This window comes from Silene latifolia, chromosome 2, assembly GCF_048544455.1.
Source record: "Silene latifolia isolate original U9 population chromosome 2, ASM4854445v1, whole genome shotgun sequence".
Taxonomy (NCBI): Eukaryota; Viridiplantae; Streptophyta; class Magnoliopsida; order Caryophyllales; family Caryophyllaceae; genus Silene; species Silene latifolia.
Window position 1 is genome coordinate 19348751 of NC_133527.1, and position 23161 is coordinate 19371911.

General features: G+C 36.6%; 3 protein-coding genes and 1 non-coding gene across 6 annotated transcripts; all 4 read right to left on the minus strand.

The window, feature by feature from the left end:
- Positions 1-6630: 6630 nt before the first annotated feature.
- On the minus strand, positions 6631-6749 carry LOC141644639 (5S ribosomal RNA). Its single transcript, XR_012544251.1, has one exon. It is a non-coding gene; the product is annotated as a 5S ribosomal RNA (ribosomal RNA).
- Positions 6750-7703: 954 nt separating this feature from the next.
- On the minus strand, positions 7704-10946 carry LOC141642381 (F-box/FBD/LRR-repeat protein At4g26340-like). Of its 2 annotated transcripts, none has more exons than XM_074451162.1 (3): positions 10350-10946; positions 8634-9599; positions 7704-8451 (listed from the first exon to the last, which is right to left on the minus strand). In XM_074451162.1, exons 2-3 carry the CDS (start codon positions 9573-9575, stop codon positions 7999-8001), a joined length of 1395 nt encoding a protein of 464 aa, XP_074307263.1. In that variant the 5' UTR covers positions 9576-9599; positions 10350-10946; the 3' UTR covers positions 7704-7998. The 2 variants fall into 2 exon arrangements, with proteins under 2 accessions (XP_074307263.1, XP_074307264.1); XM_074451163.1 differs by lacking the exon at positions 10350-10946 and adding an exon at positions 10228-10336.
- A 1228-nt stretch (positions 10947-12174) lies between these two features.
- On the minus strand, positions 12175-15102 carry LOC141642380 (F-box/FBD/LRR-repeat protein At4g26340-like). The gene is made up of 4 exons (XM_074451161.1): positions 14974-15102; positions 13513-14459; positions 12825-13295; positions 12175-12664 (listed from the first exon to the last, which is right to left on the minus strand). Exons 2-3 carry the CDS (start codon positions 14440-14442, stop codon positions 12828-12830), a joined length of 1398 nt encoding a protein of 465 aa, XP_074307262.1. The 5' UTR covers positions 14443-14459; positions 14974-15102; the 3' UTR covers positions 12175-12664; positions 12825-12827.
- Positions 15103-15378: 276 nt separating this feature from the next.
- On the minus strand, positions 15379-19671 carry LOC141642383 (F-box/FBD/LRR-repeat protein At2g04230-like). 2 transcript variants are annotated; one of them, XR_012543278.1, is made up of 5 exons: positions 19515-19645; positions 17945-18858; positions 17208-17708; positions 16192-16305; positions 15379-15679 (listed from the first exon to the last, which is right to left on the minus strand). XR_012543278.1 is itself a non-coding variant. In XM_074451164.1 (4 exons), the coding sequence occupies exons 2-4, from the start codon at positions 18839-18841 to the stop codon at positions 16300-16302; spliced, it is 1386 nt and encodes a 461-aa protein (XP_074307265.1). In that variant the 5' UTR covers positions 18842-18858; positions 19515-19671; the 3' UTR covers positions 16192-16299. The 2 variants fall into 2 exon arrangements, 1 of the variants encoding a protein (XP_074307265.1); XM_074451164.1 differs by lacking the exon at positions 15379-15679 and having other exon boundaries at positions 17226-17708; positions 19515-19671.
- Between the last annotated feature and the right edge of the window lie 3490 nt (positions 19672-23161).

Here is a 23161-nt window from a genome sequence, read left to right on the forward strand (position 1 = left end):
TAAACAACCTAATCGCTTCATTATTTGGTTAATTTTTTTTTGTGCATCGTTAAATCTGTTTGATAATTGATTTACATCACCTATTAACTTAGGCCCTGTTCTTTTGGACTTAATTTCAGTTCTAATAAGTTCAGTTCAGTTCAGTTCAGCTCAATTCAGTTCAGTTCAGTTCAGTTCAGTTCAGCTCCATTCAGTTCAGTTCAGTTCAGTTCAGTTCAGTTCAGTTCAGTTCAGATCAGTTCAGTTCAGTTCAGTTCAGTTCAGTTCAGTTCATTTCATTTCAACATTACTATTATTATTCTTATTGATATCATTATTATTATTATTTTTATATTAACGTATTTAATAATATTATTATTATTATATTATTATTATTATTATTATTATTATATTTATTATATTACTATTATATTTATTAATAATTAATTCGTATTGTTTATATTATTATATTTATATTTATTATATTTATTATTACTATTATTATCGTCATTATTATTATTATTATTATATTATATTTATTATTTTATTAATATATTCCTTATTATTAATATTATTCATAACATATTTATTATTATTATTATTATTATTATTATTATTGATGGGACATATTCTGCACCCGCTGACCGAGTCAACATATTGAGCAAGGTCAAAGATATCCAAGGCAAGTCAACACCTTGGACAGCCTAGCCGACGCCACCTGTCGGCCTGTCACTTGGGTCTCGGCCAGGCAATCAGCCAGCCAGGGCACACATCCGCGTACTCATATCCAAGACCCCTCGGTCGGCCACTTGGCCACTACGTGACAAAAGGTGGAAGTCTATAAATACTCCTCAACCCTCATTGAGGAAAGGATCCACAATTTAACCTAAGAATCACTATTCATCTGGTAATATCTTCCTTATCTCTCTACAATATACGCTTAGCCAAGTAACAACAACTTACCTCTCTAAGTTTCCTGACTTGGGCGTCGGAGTGAGTACGCTCGGCCAAAGCCGAGCCCTCAGTTTGTTCATTGTTTCAGGAGAGGTCAAAGGAGGACTCGATCAAAGACGTCATTCTACAAGCTACGGGTGGTAACAATACTTGCTCTGGAATTACACCCGGAACAATTGGCGCCGTCTGTGGGAAAAGATACTATAAGCTAGTCACATTCATTCCCAAACAAAAACCCACCCAACAAGCTAAGAATATGTCAAAACAACCAGAGGTAACAATGACCGACGAAACCGCATTCTACCAGGACGACACATTCCCTAATTCTGAGATTGGGCCGTCCTCCACCGGCCGAGTAATTCAACCGGCGTACGGGATACCGATACTACCAGAAACACCGCTGCCCGCCGGCCAGGTCACCATCATGGGACATGTGGTCGATGCAGCCAAACTGAAGCTACTCCTGGACCTGATGGGTAATACGCCGATCACCCCCGCCGCAACGACGGTGACGGCAGCACACCTGCAGGTGACCCGGACCCACAAAGTGACCCCGAACAACTTGTCGGGGGCAGTGCAAGGAGCGGAGCATACTAGGACGTCGGCGGAGCCCATACTGCCAATGGCCAACCAAAGTCCTTCCCCCACTCGCGGGAGGACAGCGTCGCCGCGGCAACGAGGCCATCCCCGGAGGAAAGCAGACCGCGCCAAAACCTCGATCACCTCGGCCAAAGCCGGGAGTGACGGGGGAACGAGCCGACATGCTAACATATTTACGACGGCAGACAGCGCCAAAACCTCGATCACCTCGACTAATTAAGACCGAGGGCGACGGGGGAACGAGCCGATATGCCTAGATATTTACAACAGCAGACCGCGCCAAAACCTCGATCACCTCGGCCAAAGCCGGGAGTGACGGGGAACGAGCCGACATGCTAACATATTTACGACGGCAGAGACGGCGCCAAAACCTCGATCACCTCGGCTAATTAAGACCGAGGGCGGCGGGGGAACGAGCCGATATGCCTAGATATTTACAACAGCAGACCGCGCCAAAACCTCGATCACCTCGGCCAAAGCCGGAGCGACGGGGAACGAGCCGACATGCTAACATATTTACGACGGCAGACAGCGCCAAAACCTCGATCACCTCGGCTAATTAAGACCGAGGGCGGGGGAACGAGCCGATATGCCTAGATATTTACAAAAAGAGACCGCGCCAAAACCTCGATCACCTCGGCCAAAGCCGGGAGTGACGGGGGAACGATCCGACATGCTAACATATTTACGACGGCAGACAGCGCCAAAACCTCGATCACCTCGGCTAATTAAGACCGAGGGCGACGGGGGAACGAGCCGATATGCCTAGATATTTACAACAGCAGACCGCGCCAAAACCTCGATCACCTCGGCCAAAGCCGGGAGTGACGGGGGAACGAGCCGACATGCTAACATATTTACGACGGCAGACAGCGCCAAAACCTCGATCACCTCGGCTAATTAAGACAGAGAGCGACGGGGGAACGAGCCGATATGCCTAGATATTTACAACAACAGTCAGAACGTAAACTCAGTCGCCCCGGCCAAAGCCGGGAACGAGACGAGGGAAACGCGAGTTGCTCTCGGCAAATTAAGACCGAGCTTAAGAACGTATAAGTACAGTTGAGACGCAAATCTGACACCTCGGCTAACTAAGACCGAGCTTCAACGAGGACGCGATCAATATCGTCTATAAATACGAACGCTATCGCGCCGTAACCCCGATTCCCTCGGCCAAGGCCTGGAAGCAGCGGGGACACAACGACCGATACGCTAACATGTTCACAACGACCGTTGGGAAGCGCAAATCCGACGCCTCGGCTAATTAAGACCGAGCCTGAACGAGAACGCCACCGACATGCCAACATGTTTAAAAACGTTAAGTACAGTTGAGATACGCATTCTAACTGCCCCGGCTAGGCCGATGGTAGAAACAGAAAAGAAGCACTCAATTAATAACGTAAGAAGACAACTCATATGAAAATGAGATAAAGACCCCGGCCAAGCCGGAGGCAAAATAAACAAGCTTTATTAAAAATGATCGCAGAATATACGCTCAACACACATCGGAGCCCATACCACGGCATAGACTACGCTGGGGGCAAATTGATGGGGCATATTCTGCACCCGCTGACCGAGTCAACATATTGAGCAAGGTCAAAGATATCCAAGGCAAGTCAACACCTTGGACAGTCTAGCCGACGCCACCTGTCGGCCTGTCACTTGGGTCTCGGCCAGGCAATCAGCCAGCCGGGGCACACATCCGCGTACTCATATCCAAGACCCCTCGGTCGGCCTGCCATAGGTCCATCGACCGAGGGTAGAACGATCTTTCCACCTGCTAGCCACTTGGCCACTACGTGACAAAAGGTGGAAGTCTATAAATACTCCTCAACCCTCATTGAGGAAAGGATCCACAATTTAACCTAAGAATCACTATTCATCTGGTAATATCTTCCTTATCTCTCTACAATATACGCTTAGCCAAGTAACAACAACTTACCTCTCTAAGTTTACTGACTTGGGCGTCGGAGTGAGTACGCTCGGCCAAAGCCGAGCCCTCAGTTTGTTCATTGTTTCAGGAGAGGTCAAAGGAGGACTCGATCAAAGACGGCATTCTACAAGCTACGGGTGGTAACAATACTTGCTCTGGAATTACACCCGGAACAATTATTATTATATTTAATATTATTATATTAATAAGTTATTATTTTATATTTATTATTTTATTAATATACTCATTATTATTAACATTATTAATCACATATTTATTATTATTATTATTATTATTATTATATTTAATATTATTATATTAATAAGTTATTATATTAGACCTATTATTATTATTTTTATATTATTATTATTATTTATTTTTTAGTTATTATTACTAATATATTGTATTATTATTATTAATGTTATCATTTATATTACTAATATATTATTATTATTACTATATTTATTATTATATTACTATTTTATTTTTTATATATCTTATTAGATTATTATTATTATTAGATTATATTAATATATTATTATTATTAATGAATAATATTATAATAATATTTATTGTTAATATTATTGGTATTATCTTTATTATAATATTTATTATTATTATTATTATTATTATCATTATTATTATTAATATAATCTTTTTATTATTATTATTATTATTATTATTTGATTGATTGATTGATTGATTCAATTGATTCGATTCGATTTAGTTTAGTTCGATTGATTCGATTTGATTGCTCCATTAAGTTGATTCGATTGATTCAGCTCCATTAAGTTGATTCGATTCGATTGATTCAGACAATTTTGATCCAAAAGAACAGGGCCTTAGTAATAGCAAAATTGCGATTTTCTGCGTAAATCTGAAATTTGTCCCTCGAAAGTTGAGCCATGGACGAAAGTTGATAACCAACGTTCAGCCCATGGTCCAAACGTTGGAAATGAACGTTCACTGTGGTCCAAACAATGGAAATCCACATTCACCGTGGACCAAACGTTGGATTTCCACGTTTGGCCACGGAGAATTTTTTTTTTTTTTTTTTTTTAAAAAAAAATTAAAAAAAAAAAATTCACCATGGGCAAACGACCAAACCCAACGTTTGTCCATGGGCAAACGGCCAAAACCATCGTTCCACCATGGCCAAACCCGCAAAAATTCACGTTTCACCATGGATTTTTTGTTGAGTGTTGGTGGTGGCGGTGTGCGGCGGCGGCCGGCAGGCAGCATGGTGGTGTGGTGGTGTGATGTTGTGAAAAGTTGGTGGTGGTGGTAAATTGGTGGATTGGTTTTTTATTGTTTTGGTTTTTTGAATTAGAGAGGATAGTTAGTTTGTTAGTAAGAGAGTAGGGGTAGTCGACGTCTTTTGCAATGAAAACGTCGTCGATATTTACGAATCAGGTATAAATATTCAATATTTATTTACTAATACCATATACTGCAGATGATGTGACTCAGGGCCGATTTTTTTTTACTAAAGTTGTTTGAATTAAACTAAATTAGTACAGATCCTGCGCAAATGCGCGGTTTTTTTAGATAGGGATATTATAAAATTTAATAATTATACTATTGGTATTTAACTGCATTTGAAATTTAATTATATAATTTACTATTAATAATATTTTGTACTAAGAGCTAGAAAAAAAGATTGTTCAATCCTTTCACTCCTTGTAAATTATCGGTTTTGCTGAAATTATTTTATTAACTTTGTTTTAAAAAAAATATATTTTTTGTAATTACTCCGTATATCATTATATCCACTAAAGGCGTTATATAAACAACTAAAACAATTAACCAAAATTTAAGTTTTCATATACTCCGTAGTATGGAGCAAAGATAGATATTAAGTTAAAAATATTGTTTTAATTATATTAAGTTTTTCTTTTTAGAAGTAATAACAATTTATGAATACTCTCAACTCGTAGTACGTTTGTATCAAAAGATAGAAAAATAGAATTAATTAGAAAATGTTTCCTAAAAGAATGCTCTTGGCCATAATGTTTAGTTTTAAAAATAATAATAGTAAAATATTTCTATCACATTGTATTAGAGCAATTTCATGTCGGTAGCAAAATAAGAATATCATATTAATATGTTTATGCATATTAAAAAATATCATCCCCTTTTTAAAATGGTATAGAATTATTTATTGTATGAAATTAATCAGTATGGTCCAGTTATAGATATGATATTATAAAGCCCATTTATAGCATAAGTCAAAATTAACCAGGATGGCCCAGTTGTATATATGATGTTATGAAGCCAATTTGTAGCCTAATTCATTTAGGCGGGAAAATTTTAAAGATCTCTTATTCTTTTAGTTTAAGGGGGATCTAATGAACCTAAATTAAATTTTAGATAAATGATCTAAAGACTTGGAATGCAGATGTCAACTAACTTAGTTGGTAAAGTTCTGAGCAAACTAACGGTGGTACTCATGACGTGGTTCAAACCTGTCAGCATCAAAGTCGTGTTCTCAACTTGGGAGTGCAGATGTCAACTTCTTTCATATCTTAGCCCTCAACTTGAAGTTTATGAATCCTACCCGATTGTACTACGTCAACGTGTTCTCACCATCGCCTCCTACCCCAGCTCAGCAACATCCGATCCGTAGTGTCATTTTTTATGTCAGGTAGAGGGAATGTCAATAGTGGGTCATCGGGGTGCTTGATGGGTCGTGTTTTTGGGACGTGTCATGGGTCACGTATAAATAGATGAACTTGAGTCATTTACGGGTTATTTTGCTAAGCATCAGGTAGAGGGAATGTCAATAGCAGGGTCGACTTACTTTGCTCATATCACAGTGAGTGCTCTGTATGTCTCATACTCTCATCTGTAACCGGAAATGCCAAGTGAACTACTGATAAACAATCAACATGCCAATGCACGCTACTTGCTTCAGTGCATGTAACCGTTTCAATTCCCGAGAAGGGATGGTGTTTATCGTCAAGCTGGTTGGTGGCAGAGCATGAACTGACTCTGCTTCTCTACCAAATGCCGTCATTACCACACCCTACTGAACGTTGTGTCGCCAGCTTTTCGGTCCGCCTTACCCGACTTTATTTGTCCTTTCTCGTTGCTGAAAATAACCAATAAATTCCGAACATATATGATCTCAAGTATCAACAAATATATTCGGAATAAGGAAAGAAGAGATGCAACACGAGGCCTTCTCAAGAGGTCACCCATCCTAATACTACTCTCGCCCAAGCACACTTAACTGCGGAGTTCTGATGGGATCCGGTGCATTAGTGCTGGTATGATCGTATCCCAAAAGAGATTGCCCCATCTGTCGGTAGGGGATACTCCTGATCAACACCCAAAAAAATAAAACAAATATATTCGGAATCCAGTATGATGACGAAGGAATATTGACTGTTCAAGTTTTCTGATCAGACTGACATTCATGGCAAACACTGGTCTTGCTGTTATGACATTGCCAAAAGTCCACACCTGTATTCTCGTCTTTTAGTCGATCATCCTTGATTCTTTCAACTGGGGCAGAAATATAAGGTGGGTTCAAGAGAAAAGGTTTGAATAAAGTTCCCGACATTGCCATCTCTTGCAAGAAAGTGTTATCACAGCCTCCAAAGAATGTCGTGTAAACTGTAAACCATATGTTGTTCACTGAAGCATGAACAAGTTTTATCACAGCCTCCAAAGAATCACCCATAGTAATTCAGTACTTTCTCCCTATGAAAGCACCACAATTGCTACACAAAGCGATCAAATATACCGCTCAACAAGCCGTAGAAGTAAAAACAAATGGAGTAGAATTGTCTCATGCGACTTCATACCTGCAATATATAGCTGGACTTGAGCTGATTAATCAAAAATGGGACATTATGCTTTTATGTACAACCGAATTGTCTCCTGTGACTTCAGTGAATCTTTACGATTCCCATAAGGTAAAAAGCTTCTGATATTGTCTAGACCCTTTTTCCATATATATATATATATAGATTTGCAATTAAATTCCTGATTAACATGTCGTAGACTCGTAGTTGCTACTGTCCTGCAACATTCCTTCACCCTTGGGCAGACGTGATGCCCTGCAACAGCTTTTAACAAGCTGCTGTCTACGTATATTAATCATCAATATTTTTTCAAATGCCTATAAACCATAAGAATATTAATCAGGTATGTCCGCGGATACATTATGTCCAACATTTACTACGGAAACATCAGATGATAAAAACCAGTTAGATAGTCAGACAGGAAAATATCCAAATAAATCTCTGAATTCTCTCGTTACAACATTATACTACAATTGAACACACATCTTCTGCAGTTTGTTAATGGCAAACGCTAACCAGCCCATTTAACATCATCACAGATTTCTCTTCCGTAAGAATTCTGAAAAGAAAGCCCTTAACTAAAATCCATGACAAGTTCATGTGAACTGGAACAAACAATTAAGCTACAGTTCCCAAGCGGAAATAAATTAACCAATACGGAAAGTCGGAAACCTATAATTATGGAAATTAATTGAGCGTGGTGGAGAAAAATAAACATACCACTCAACGAAAGAGTACCCTGGCTTTTGGTGAAGACCTCTGCAAGCTCGACACATGCATTACAAAATCCAGCTTCTCCAACTTCTCCTTTGTTGTTAATTGACGCTTGTTCGGAACAAATACCATTTTCTCCAAGACAGTCGCGCTTTTGAGCAAGAACTCTACTAGTTGAAGCTGATATTTCCAAGGCTTTGCATAGCCATGGAGGGTGATAGTCTTCAGCTTTGGCATCACACAACCAGTACTTGCTTGGAAACGTTGACTAGACAATAATACACTACTTAATAAAGTTAACTCGGTGGTTGTGTGTATAATGAGTTCTTCCAAGTGTTTTGAACTCCTCATCAATTGATAGAAACCCAAGAGGCAGCTTTGACAGAACACCCGCAATACCAAAACTACACGCTTCCATCTCATTTGTAAAAGATGCAAATGACGAACTGAATGTAAGAATGGCTGAAATGGAGACATTGACATTATATAGGAATAAGCCAAACTATAAACATCCCGGATTGGTAAAAAGCAACATAATTAAAAAATTAGCAGTAAGAACATTTGTCAGTAATCAGGGGAAGCTAACATCTGTCATAGACCAAAGAAAAGCATTACATCACTATCAACAAAGACCAAGAATTTACCTCAGAAGCATGAACTGATAACTGGAAAACTTCAGTACCCCTGAACTTCTTCAAAAATATTTTAAACTTTCTAAGTTCAGCCTTGTCCATAAAATAGCTACAGTTTTCGAGGTAGAAATCCCGAACAGATGAAACATCAATAACATTTGGTATATGACTTGTTGCCAAATCCAGACTTTTAAGGTTGGGGAAATCAAACAACCAACGATCATCATAATCATCAAATTCCGCATCCATAAGAACAAGAGATAATTTACGAATATTTGGCGCACTGAAACTAAGATTCCTTATCTCATAAGGATCCTGAATTCGCAGTTCTTGCAAGGAAGGGCATCCACAAATAAATTGACTGAATCCCTCCTCACACATATTCATTTCGCAAAGTATAAGCTTCTTTAAAGATCCCAGGTTAACTTGAAGTTGGGGATAGATACTGCAGTTCCAGAGTTCAAGTGTAACGAGTGATTGACTTATGAAATTGGGAAAGTCGGAACTTTTCGTGAACTTATAACTAACATCACAGAAAAAGATTTCCTTTGCGTGTTTATCCAAAGCAAACTTCAACCACATTGTTATATCATCACCAGCCTCCCTTCTTCCGCCCTCATACTCATATCCTAAACAAAGATAAAATTTATCAATGAAGGGTCTTTTGTGAAGCATCAACGCATTCCGTACGAAACTGCAAAACGGCCTAACATCATATCTTCCCCATTTATCATCTAGACCCATCTTATTGAGGAATTCATTAACGTCAAAGTTAAGAATATGAACCAAAGTCCAAAGGTTTCCAAAGGGACGAATCAACATGGTTCTAACAGCATCGACAGTGGGCATATAAGAAAGAATGTGAACAATGACTTCATCTGGCATTTCACTCAACCTATCTCGGCCAGCATCAGCATAGTGCTCTGAAGAACACTTGCGCTTTTCGGGTTTCATAGTTCTCAAGTGAGTAGTGACTACCTAATAATAATATCAAAATAAAAAATTGATTCAGCTTTCAAAAAAAGCAACCGATATCAAACTAATTAGCGATTAAGGTAATAAGTAACAATCAGAAGCATAATGTTTAACATTAGCGGAACGATGGGGGACTGACACGGGGTTGTCTATTCAACGTCCAATGTACTCCCTCCGTCCCGGTCAATTGTTGTCTTTCGGTTTTGGCACAAAGACCAAGGAAAGAGGAGAGGGCTAATTAAAAGATGATAAGTGGACCAAATTGACTATAAATGATCAAATTGGTCATCAAATGTCATCCTAAAATATAAAGGACAACAATTGACCGAGACACATCAAAATGGAATAAGACAACAAATGACGGGGAGGGGGGGAGTAAATGAATTACCCCTCGGTCTCTCATACTGATCCTATAAGTCTACAATTTCGCTAGACAACACAATACTTCCTCCGTCCCATTTATATTGTTGCATATACAAATCTTGGTGTATGAGAAATTATTTTGCCCAGGTTGTGTATTTTGTAGGTTAAGGGTATATTTGGAATCGCAAGTTAGTGTTAATTTACAAAGCTGGCAATTATTTTGGAAGTTATTTAAATGAAAACGATAAAAATGAGATGAAGGAAGTACATTACGATAATTGCTCCGCTCAGATATCGCAACACATAGAAAAATGGAGAAGCCATACAGTAGTTTATAACATAAATATAGTATAATAAATTGAAATGGAAGACGAGTAAGGCACAATTTACCTGAATAAGAAGAAGGAAGACAGAGAAGAAGAAAGAGGGGTATTGTTGCCACCAAATGACCAAATGAGAGACCGTCTCGAATTTATGTTTCACTTAGGGTAAGATTATTGGTAGTATTGAGACAAGACTCACTCAAGACTACCAATAATCTACCTTAGTCTTAACAAAGTCTTAAGTTGAGTCTTAGAAATCCAAGACTCAACTTAAGATTTTGGGTGAGTCTTGACCCACCTTAATTATCCAATGGGTGAACAACATGTGTCCTTTCTTTTTGTTAAAAAAATAAAGTAAAGTGAAAAAGTAGAGTCTAAGGTAAGTCTGACGGATAATGTATAAAGTCTGGGGTGAGTCTGAGATGAGTCTAAACAAATAAGGGTGGAGAGACTTGGGAGAGTCTGATTATAATCTCACCCTAAACAGTTGTGTCGGGTTATTCCTGTTTGCTTGTTTGGAGTTGGGCTTGGACATTTAAAGGCAACTAAACTTGATGCTATTTTGGCTCCACCCATCTATGTAATTATGCAAAGGCTTTTATTTTTAGGGAAAATGCACGTGGTGCCCTTAAAGTTTCGATTTTTGCCCAAAATACCTAATTTTATGTTTCGGAAAACTTTAAGAGGCTATAACTCATGTCTACGAGTTCAGAAAATGATAAGTTTTTTTTTTCAAATAGATTATCTTTCCGAGAACTACGATTTGAAAAAAAAAATTATCGTATTTGGATCCCGTGACTATGAGTTTTGTACGTCAAAGTTTTTTTTACCGAACAAACTTTGAGTGACCATATCTCTTGCTCACGAATTCCAAACTCGACAATTTTTTTTTTCAAGCCGTAGATCTTGAAAAGATAATCAATTTGAAAAAAAAAATCGTCACTTTCTGAGCACGTAAACACGAGTTATAGCCTCTTAAAATTCTCTGAATCAAAAAATTGGGTATTTCGGACAAAACATCAAAGTTGAAGGGCACCGCGTGCATTTTCTCTTATTTTTAACTATTTTGTTTTTCTTTTTTTCTTATTTTTAACTACTTTATATTTTAGTGTCTTTGTGGCGAAAAGAAAAGTAATTAAATGATCGTAATAGAAGCTTTTACCAGTCAAATTGTTTATCAATTTGAGTTTTAATTAGACCTTTGGAGTTCAAACCAACGGTCAACCAGCAAAGACTCGGAAATTGTACTAGCACTCTGCCACTTAGGGTGTGTTTGGATTGAGTGATTTGAAGGGAAAAGAAAGAGGGAGAGGGTAGGCGATTTAAAATCTCTTATTTGTATAACAAATGAGGGTGGAGAGAAATGGAGGGAAGAGATTTGGAGGGATACAATTTCCCTTCTCCAAGCCTAATCAAAATCTCTCCATAATAGGCAAAATTTGGAGGAAAATTGTATCCAAACACTCACACTCCATTCCCCATCCCCTTCTCTTCTCTCCTTCCCCCTTCCCTCCATTTCCCTCCACTTTTGCTATCCAAACACACCCTTAAAGTATGTTTGAATTGAGATATTTGGAGGGAAAAGAAAAGAAGGGAGAGTAGGAGATTCAAAATCCCTTGTTTAGATAGGAAAATATGGGTGGAGGGAAATGGCGGGGAAAGGATTTGGAGGGATCCATTTTCCCTTCTCCAAACAAATCAAAATCTCTCCATAATAGGCAAAATTTAGAGGAAAATTGTATCCAAATACTCACTTCTCATTTCCCTCCCCCTCCCTCTTTCCCTTCCCTCCATCCCCCTACCCTCCATCCCCCTACACTTTTGCTATCCAAACACACCCTTAGGTACTCAACTTATTAGGGAGTAAGTGCATGGAAGAAAATTGAGAGGGATTCGAAAGTAAGCAAACTCAATATTAATCTTGCCAAACTCAATCTGTAGAGGAAAAGAGAATTTACGAATGTTTAAGAGGAAAGTAAGTGTGGAACTCGGCTTCTTTATCTTGTAAGGATCCACAATGTGCAGCTCTTGTAAGGAAGGGCATCTACATATAAATTGGTGGAATGCCTCCTCTCAGTGGCTTTAACAAACATGCATTCATAAAATGTCATCCACCATCATTCCATCAAGGAGACAAGAAAGTCTTGAACAAATTTACACTTCCTGGCCTCCACCATACTCATCGTCCTCCGAACTTGGCATACTTGCTGCTGTCCTGCAACTTTCTCTCACCCTTGTGCAGAGTGCAGACAACCTGTGATGCCCTGGTACTGCTTTTAACTTTTTATTAATATTTCTTCAACGCGTGTAAACCATCAAAATATTCCAAATATTAATCAAGGTATGTCCGCACATCATCACAGATTTCCATTCCATAAGAATCTGAAAAGAAAGCCCGATTAAAATGAAATCACCAGATTCATGACAATTTAGTCTGAATTTGACAATAAGGTTAAGCTACAGATCCCATGAGGGAATAACCTAGTACAGAAACCTATTATTATGAAACCTAATAGTGTGTGGCGGAGAAAAGCAGACATACCACTCAAAGAAAGAGTACCCTAGCACTTGGTGAAGACCTTTGAAAACTCGACACATGCATAACAAAATCCATCTTGTGATGCTTGTTCGGATAAATTACCAGTTTCTCCAAGACAGTGGCGCTTTTGAGCAAGAATTCTACCAGTTGAAGCTGATGTTCCCAAGGTTTTGCGTATCCATGGAGGGTAACAATCTTCAGTTTTGGCATCACACAAGGATACGAAAGCTCAACAGTTGGCAAATCAGCACTTGCCTTGAAAACCCGGCCAGCAAATAAACTAGGGGTATTGCATACACTTGTATAAGCCAAAGTTGTGTCTGTATATATATCGAGCTCTTCCAGATCTTTTGAACTTCTCATCAAGTGATAGACGCCCAAGAGGCAGCTTTGACAGAATATCCGCAATCCCAAAACTACGCGCTTCCATCTGATTTGCAAAGGATTCAAATCATTTATTGAGTGGAGGAATTGCTGAAATGGAAGGACGTTTGTATTAGTAATTTTTCTCAACAACTCATCACATTGTAGAGGAATAAGCCAAACCATAAATAATCAGTAATTAGGTTGGTTCAAAGCAACATATTCAAAGAATTAGCTGAATAACTTAAATCTCATACTGTAGTAATCAACATCTGTCATAAACCAACGAAAAGCATTATATTACTTTCAAGAAAGACCAAGGACTTACCTCAGAAGCATCAAGTGATAACTGAAAAACTTCACTACGTGAGAACTTCTCCCAAAATATGTTAAGCCTTCTATGTTCATTCTCATCACGCAAATTAACGTACAGCTGTTTGAGGTAGACATCTCGAATAGATGAAACATCAATGACGTCTGGTATCCAATTTGTTTCCAAATCCAAACTTTTAAGATTAGGGAAATCTAACGGCCAAGGATCATCAAAAACATGTTCTATAAGAACAAGAGATAATTTACGAATGTTTGGAGCACTAAATCTCAGCTTGTTTATAGTAGGTTCCACAATACGCAGTTCTTGTAAGGAAGGGCATCCACAAATAAATTGTTGCAAGGTCTCCTCGCACATATAGGTATGGCAAAGTATAAGCTTCTTTAGAGATCCCAAGTTCACTTGAAATTCGGGAAAGACACTGCAGTTCCAGAGTTCAAGTGTAACAAGTGATTGACTTGTGAAATTTGGAAAATCGGAACTGTCAGCGAAGGGAGAACCAACATCACAAAAATATATATTCTTGGCTTGTTTATCGAAAGCAAACTTCAACCACATTCTTATATCATCACCAGCCTCCTCTCTTCTGTGCTCATAAAGACACCCCAAAAGAAGATGAAATTTATTAATGAAGGGTCTTTTGTGACGCTTCAACACATTGTGGACGAAAATGTTGAATCGCCCAACATCATTACTCCATGTACTACCCTCCGCCATTATATCGAGGAATTCAGGAACCTTAAAATTAAGAGTATGAACCAAAGTCCAAAGGTTTCCAAATCGACGAATCAGCATTGTTCTAACAGCAACAATTGTGGGCATACAAGAAAGAATGTGAACAATTACTTCATCTGGCATTTCACTCAACCTATCTCCGCCGACATCGGCATAGTACTCTGAAGAACACTTGTGCTTTTGGGGTTTCATAGTTCTCAAGTGATTACCTAACAATAATATAAAATCCTGATTCAGTTTTCAAAAAAGCAACCAATATCAAACTAATTAGCTATTAAGACTACAAAATCACCAGCAGGGGCAGCCACTTAAACGGGGCATGTACATGAAGAATTCGTTGCTATAATATCACCTGTACATAAACAAATAATCCGTCTCAATCATTTATTTACTTTTGTACTCTTTGTGAGCGGTATTTTAATCAACCCTAGATTAGGACAAAGGGAGTAACAATTAGGACTTCATCTCAGCACTAAAGGAGTATAAGAGGATAACAAGAGAAACCAACGAATCAACAATAACATCCTAAAATAATAATAATCACAAAAAACTAAAGAAATTTCAAGAGAACTACTACTCCCTCACTGACTTTGTCCCCATCATTTGTTGACCTATTTGATTAAAATACTCCTCGTAAACAAATGATTGAGACGGAAAGAGTAATATAAAAAAAATAATTGAAACGAAAAATAGTACAGTCTGAAAATGCGAAATTGAAATTACCTTAATCGTAAAGTTGGGGTGTGTATGAGCTGATAAGGGACGATTGAATACTTTTGAGTTTTGGGGAAAGAAGGGAAGGGGAAATATAAGGATGTTCAGTTTTGTCAAAATAGTTATACAGATCTGGTAATGTTAGTAATATTATTTAAAAAAAAGTTTACTATTTAAAGGACTTTTATATTAATTTATTTTTGTGTGAACTTATTTTTATTATTAAAAAAATGATAGCTAAATATTATAGAATAACATAATCTAATATAGAGTCACTACTTTGTTATTGAATGACTCGACATTGTTTGAGTTGAGTTAATAACGCGAGTGATTTGACTTTTGAGACAGTCTTTGATAGATACAGTAGATAAATAGCTTGTGTGTTAAAAACCAGAGGAATTGAATACACATCAATGAAATAAGACATGCATGCTTGCCGATATCCCTATCACCAAGTAAAGTATAAGATTTGTTTTGTGTACATTTTTTTTGGCAACCGTAAAAAAAAGTGTCCTACATTCTCATGGGTACTAACGTACTACTGAGGTTTTTGTATCTCCGTATATCATTTTGATACTAGTCGACTGTTTGAGGAGCTTCCGACCCATGTTCCAATGAATGAGGCGATAGCGAGAGAGGTGGATGCCATGAATGTTGCTGCTGATATTGTGCTGCTGATCATTAAAAATGCTGCTCCTCTGCTTACTGAATCAATCTGCAAATAATGACTCGATAATCACACTCTCTTGAATCTAAAATGGGACGACCCAATAGCTCCTAAATTTATTTCCTGTAGGTTATAACGAGAGTACAGTAATCGTGTTGTGAATTGTCAATATAAGCTATCCTTAGTCCAAAAGCTATCGATGTACATACTATGATGCAGTGGCGTGTTCAATATCACGGTTTGTAACGTCTTGTTTCTGTATCCGCCCTAGAATTAGTATCAATAATCTAGTATCGTCTGTATGATTAACCCTGTACAGGTCATGTATCGAACATGCATTGGTCAAATATCAGATGTTTCCGTCAAATATTGGCTATTTTCTGGAAGCCATTTACATTGGGAAATGTATAGCCGCAATATGGTGAAAATCCCATACTGTAACAACTGATACATTGCACAATGGCTCATTTGAACACCGTGATATGGAGTTCAAATACAGGTTTCAATACTCAACAGAAAACACAACGAAATGGTAATAGTGCTTCGGATAGAAAACTAACCTTCATAATTTGATTGACCCAAGTCTTTTTGCAGTGATTATCAAAGCCAAGAACAGTAGTTTCAGGAAATCTCAAGTATTTGTATAGAATAGATCTCTATGATGTTCATTATCCCTGAAATTGAACTTTTTAGTATCACACCAGAGCTAACTAAAGTGTGCTCACGACACAGATCTTCTATGAAATCACCAAAAACTACACTTCATAACCAACCAACAATTGCTGCACAAAACGATCAAATATACCGCTCAACAAGCCATAGAATTAAAAACAAATGAAGTAGAATTGTCTCATGCGACTTCATACCAACAATATATAGCTGGATTTAAGCTGATTACAATTCCCATAAGGTAAAAGTAGGACAGTATGCTTTTATGTACAACCAAACTGTCTCGTGCGACTTCACTGAATCTTTACAATTCCCATAAGGTAAAAGCTTCTGATATGTTTAGACCCTTTTTCCATATGTATTTATAAATATGACGGTAAATCGGTAATATAGTAATTAGATTCCTAATTCACACGTCGTGGTTGCTACTGCCCTGCAACATTCCTCCAACCTTGGGCAGACGTGATGCCCTGCAACAGCTTTTAACAAGCTGCTATCTTCGTATATTAATCATTAATATTTTTTCAAATGCCTATAAACCATAAAAATATTAATCAGATATGTCCGCGGATACATTATGTCCAACATTTACCACGGAAACATCAGATCATAAAAACCAGATAGATAGTCAGACAGGAAAATATCCAAATAAATATCAGAATTCTCTCATTACAACATTATATAATTGACGAACACACATCTTCTGCAGTTTGTAAATGGCCAACAATAACCACCCCATTTAAGATCATCACAGATTTCTGTTCCATAAGAATTCTGAAAAGAAACCCATAACTAAAATCCAAACGGTTAAGCTATAGATTCCATGTGAAAATTACCCGATACGGAAACCTATTAATCTATTATTATGGAACCTAATAGCGAGCGTGGCAGAGAATAGCAGACATACCACTCAAAGAAAGCGTACCCTGGCATTTGGTGAACACCTCTGGAAGTTCGACACATGCATAACAAAATCCAGCTTCTCCACTGCTGATAATCCACACTCGTTTGGAACAATTACCAGTTTCTCCAAGACACTGGCGCTTTTGAGCAAAAATTCTACCAATTCAAGCTGATGTTTCCAAGGTTTCGTATAACCATGGAGGGTAACAGTCTTCAGTTTTGGCATCACACAAGGATGTGAAAGCTCTACAGTTGGCAAATCAGCACTTGCCTTGAAAGCCTGGTCAGAAAATAAACTATGGGTATTGTATACACTTGTATTGCATACACTTGTATAAGTCAAACTTGTGTCTGTATATATATCGAGTTCTTCCAAATCTTTTGAACTTCTCATCAATTGATAGACGCCCAAGAAGCAGCTTTCACAGAATATCCGCAATCGCAAAACTAAACGCTTCCATCTGATTTGTAAAAGATGCAAATCATCTCTTGAGTGGAGGAATGGCTGCAATTGAAGGAGATTGACATTAGTAATATATTTTATTTGTTCTCAACCACTCATCACATCATTTCATAGAGGAATAAGCCAAACCATAAATAATCAGTAAAAGGTTGGTTGAAAGCAACATATTCGAAGAATTAGCTGAATAACGTAAACCTAATAGTAATCAGGGGAAGCTAACATCAACCATAAACCAATAAAAAGCAATATATTATTTTCAAGAAACACCAAGAAGTTACCTCAGAAGCGTCAAGTGATAACTGGAATACTTCACAACGTGAGAACTTCTCCAAAAATATGTTAAACATTCTAAGTTCATTCTCATCATCCACAATGACGTACAAACTTTTGAGGTAGACATCTTGAATAGATGAAACATCAATGACGTCTGGTATCCAATCTATTTTCAAATCCAAACTTTTAAGATTGGGGACATCCAACGACCAATTTTGATTTTCTCGCATAACAACAAGAGATAATTTACGAATGTTTGGAGCACTAAATGTCAGCTTGTTTATAGTAGGTTCCTCAATATGCAGTTCTTGTAAGGAAGGGCATCCACATATAAATTGTTGGAATGCCTCCTCACTCATCTCTATATGGCAAAGTATAAGCTTCTTTAGAGATCCCAAGTTCACTTGAAGTTGGGGATAGATACAACAGTAAGAGAGTTCAAGTGTAATAAGTGATTGACTCATGAAATGGGGCAAGTGGCAACTGTCAGTGAACTCACAACCAACATCATCGAAATATATTTCCTTTGCTTGTTTATCCAAAGCAAACCTCAACCACATTCTTATATCATCACTAGCCTTACTTCTTCTACGTTGATCAAACTGCGCTAAAAGAAGATGAAATTTATCAATGACCGTTCTTTTATGAAGCATCAACACATTGCTGACGAAAATGTTGAACCACCCAACATCATTGCTTCTCGATGTATCATCCGGATCATCTTCAACTTCAAACTTAAGAGTAGGAATCAAAGTCCAAAGGTTTCCAAATGGACGAATCAACATAGTTCTAACAGCATCGACAATGGGCATATAAGAAATAATGTGGACAATTACTTCATCCGGCATTTCACTCAACCTATCACGGTACTTTTTTGAACACTTGCGCTTTTGGGGTTTCATAGTTCTCAAGTGACCACCTAACAATAATATAAAATCCAGATTCAGTTTTCAAAAAAGCAACCGCGAACAAACTAATTACTCCCTCCATCCCGGTCATTTGTTGTCCCATTCCATTTTTGGGGTGTCTGAGTCAATTGCTGTCTTTTCTATTTTAGGAATGCATTTGATAAGCAATTTGATCATTGACACTCAATTTGGTCCATTTGTTATCTAACAATTCGCTCCCTCTTCTTTCCTTGGTCTTTGTGAAAAAAAATCAAAGGACGACAATTGACCGGGACGGATGGAGTATTTATTAAGACTAAACATCACCAGCACTGGCATCTACTTACACGCGAAGAATTGATTGCTACAATATCGTCTGTACATGAACACTAAATCCGTCTCAATCATTTGTTTACTTTGGTATTCTTTGTGAACGGTATTTCAATCAAACGTAAACAAATGATTTGGACGTAGGGAGTAACAATGAGGACTTCACTTCAGTACTAATGGAATAGAGGAAGATAACAAGAGAAACCACGAAAACAAAAAGCTAAAGGAATTACAAGAGAACTACTCTTTCTCGTCTCAATCATTTGTTTTACTTTTGATTAAAATACCCCTCAATGAATAAAAAGTAAATAAATAATCGAGACGAAAATGTAATTAAAAAATGCGAAATTGAGATTACCTTATCGTATAAGCTTGCAAGGGACGATTGAGCAACAGGATTCGGGAGGAAGACTGAGAATTTAGAGATGTTTTGGGGAAAAAGGAAATCAAAATGGGGTGAAATGTGTGTTTTATGGTTCAATAGAGTTTGGGGTAACTTCGGAAAGTTCGGATCCTCGGTTTTATTTCCGGGTCTATTTTTATTACGTAATTTATTTTCGCAGTACAATTTTTACTTATTGCAGTACTTTTACACCAACCTTTTCATTTCTTTAACCTTCACTAAAAAACATCAAATCTAATTCTTTCTACCTTCTCTCAACCTTACCTCCATTGTTGAGACTTTAAATTTCGTCAACCTCCTTAAAATTCTTCAATTATAAACGATAATTCAAATAAATAGCATGTATTTAATTCGTTAATCTCATATTAATAATTTAATTGACTCTTTCTTACAGTTTTATTCTTTTTTAATTAAAAATCCCTTTTTAATTAGGGTTTATATTTATATTAATTAAGGGCTAATTAGTGGGTATGGTGGAGGTGGACTCGTCTGCTTTATGAACAAGCGTGGTCGGTGTGCTTCGACGGCAGTCCGTCGGTGATGTCAGAGTCGCCGTTGGAGCATGGTACGATGGTAATGGTGTTTGTGGTGGAGTGGGACGGTGTTAATACATTGAAAAAAAGGCATTGCATTACCTAATTTGCTTTTCTTCAATAAATGTAATGTGCAGCAATGCACTATTGCCTTGAAAACACATACGATGTTAATGGTGTTGAGGTGGAGTGATCTACTTTTTTTTACTCAATTCCTTTATTTCAATGTTTTTTTCAGTTGTAGTACATAGAAATTTACGAACATATAGTATGTGTTTGTTATATTGTACATGTGTTTGTAAAGATAATTCGTGAACGAAGTATATAATTTATTAATGTAGTACATGATTAATTAGGGTGGGTGAAATTAGAGGATTATGGGTAATTGAAATTAGAGAGAATAGTTAGAGAGAGGTTAGAGAGGGAAAATGTGAGGGAAAATTGTTGGAATATGTGTCCTCCGACCAGGCCCGGCCCAAGGGGTGTTCAACCCGCGCGGTGGAACAGGGCCCCCAATTTCAAGAGGCCCAATTATTCTCGCAACTACTCTAATTTATTTTTATATAAATTTTAGCGTATTTTGACAACATTGGGAAACTTGCATCTCAGCTGGTATGGATGCCTTATTATTACCTTGCACATCTCGAGTTCAATTCACATTAACAACATTTTTGAAATTTTAATTTGTAAAAATGAAATAAAATGGCCTTTAACAAGCCTTGAACCAGTATCCACTTAGTACTATAGGCTATAGACATGTTGCCAGTTGCCATCTCTACTATGATAATATTTAACGATGTAATCTTTATTTATTCAATATATATGTATTTTGTTTTGTACCCAATTTGAAAAAAATAATGGTAGTTGTTTCTAAAAAAAAAATTCAAGTACTTATTTAAAATTTAATTTATTATTTCATAGAAATATAGAGTATAATACTAATAAGGACCTATTTTATAAATATCGTATAGGGTCCTGAAATGTCAGGGAAGGCACTGTAAGTGAAAACGTGAAACAAGAAATAAGGCTAGATGATATACTCTTACTTAAACTAATAATATACGCCTTACATAACAAGTATTACATTATTTTCCGTAATAAATAATATAATCTGTTATCCGATGATATTTTTTATAGTAAGCAATATTTTTGTTTTTTTGATAATTTTTCATCGATTGTGGTTTTACAATTCACTTTTCGAGCAATATTTCGAGTAATTTGGTAATGGTTAAGGTCCAAGCTTAAGAATTTTTTTTTTGTGTTATCGTAAAAAATTATATACTTAAAAAAAAAATTAAGTATATGTATAACTAGTCGTATTAGTTAGGGCCCCTTTTCGAGATTTCGCACAGGGCCACCGAAATCTCCCAGACGGCCCTGCCTCCGACAATAATGCGATCACAACTGTTGATCATGATGATCACATGTTTAAGTCTCATTTTAAAGAATAAAATTGGGAAGTATTTTTACTGTCAACTGGTCAACACATATCGGTAATGATTGGCTGACTAGAGTTTGACATTACTGTCGTGCGACGGTGGTGATCAGTTGATCCCCTAGGTCATACCTAAAGGATAATACTCTTAATTGATCATTTAATTAATCGTATAACGTTACGAGTTAATTAAATTACTTAAAATATTGACGGACGATTTTGGAAGTAAATTTACGTATCTCATTATAATCTGATTAAATAAGATACGGTCTAAGTGATCGAATTGTTTTATTACTTGGATGAAATTATTGTTTAAGGAAACAATTGAAATTGAATGAATAATTTATTATAAATACAAGATGTTGTAATTTATAATTGGTAAATTATTTTGGTACAAGTAATTGTGAATTACCAAGTCGATTTTGTATATGACGTATTTTTATTAATACGTTGATTTTTAATATGTTAAAAATACATAACAATTTTACATGACATGTGACATGTGACAAATTGACAAAGATAAAAAGGAATCCATTTTATCCTCAAATGGACCGAAATATTGGGTGTGATTAACAATTCATATAATGTTAATTAAGTTAGTGGAAGATATGATTATATTCTATAACTAGGCATGCAAACCTAGTGCCTCTTGTGAAGAGCACCAAGCTCATGCATTGGCCTTCCTCCACCCTCCTACCCGGTTTCCCCTTGTAAAGAGCAAAGGGTCTTTTGCTTAAAATCTATCATTCACTACATGCAAATGTGTGTGATTCATTTTTATTCATTCTAACATTACAAAATATTTTTAGAGAGATAAAAATATTCACTTACTTTTTCTTCCTCCTCTTGACCGAAAACTAGAGAGGACCAAAAATATTTTGGATCATTTTATTTAAATTAATATCATTCTAGTATTGATAATATTAATTTTATTAAGGGTATATCTTGGGTATTATTACTTGGGAGGGATACTATACTTGTATCCTTTTGTTCATCCATTTAAGGAGAGCTCAAGAACAAGAGAGTAGGAGAACTCTCTTGTGCCCTTTGATCCGAAAATCAAATGTAAGGATGAATATTTCTTCTTTAAATTGTTTATTGTTTGCATGCATAAGATCACCATTTAATTTTATGACAAATTAACATAAAACATATATGAATATGTTGAGTATATAGATCTACTTTTCCTTCAATCGGTATCAAGAGCCTTGGTTGTTTGCATGCAAATCGGTTAAAAGTTTTTCCGAGTTATACGATTAACATATAAAACTTGTTTAATTTGTGTTATTATGATATATCACGAAAATCATTATGCATGTTAAAGTTTCTGGTCCTAAAATGTTTTTAGGATATTTTGGTTAATTTATGGATTTTTATTGTTCATATTATATAATAATGGCATTAAAATATGATTTTATGAATAAAATGTCATTTTCGGACTAAAATTAGCTAAACTTCGAATTTTCCAGTGATTTTTGGATATGTTATCACATATATTATTTTGAGATGACCTGTAAATTTTCATAATTTTTGGACTTTTTATGCTCGAAAAATGGATTTTTCATTATTAAAATCGGATTTAGATGAAAAATAGGTTAATATGAGATAAATTTTGAATCTGGTCATAGAAATTT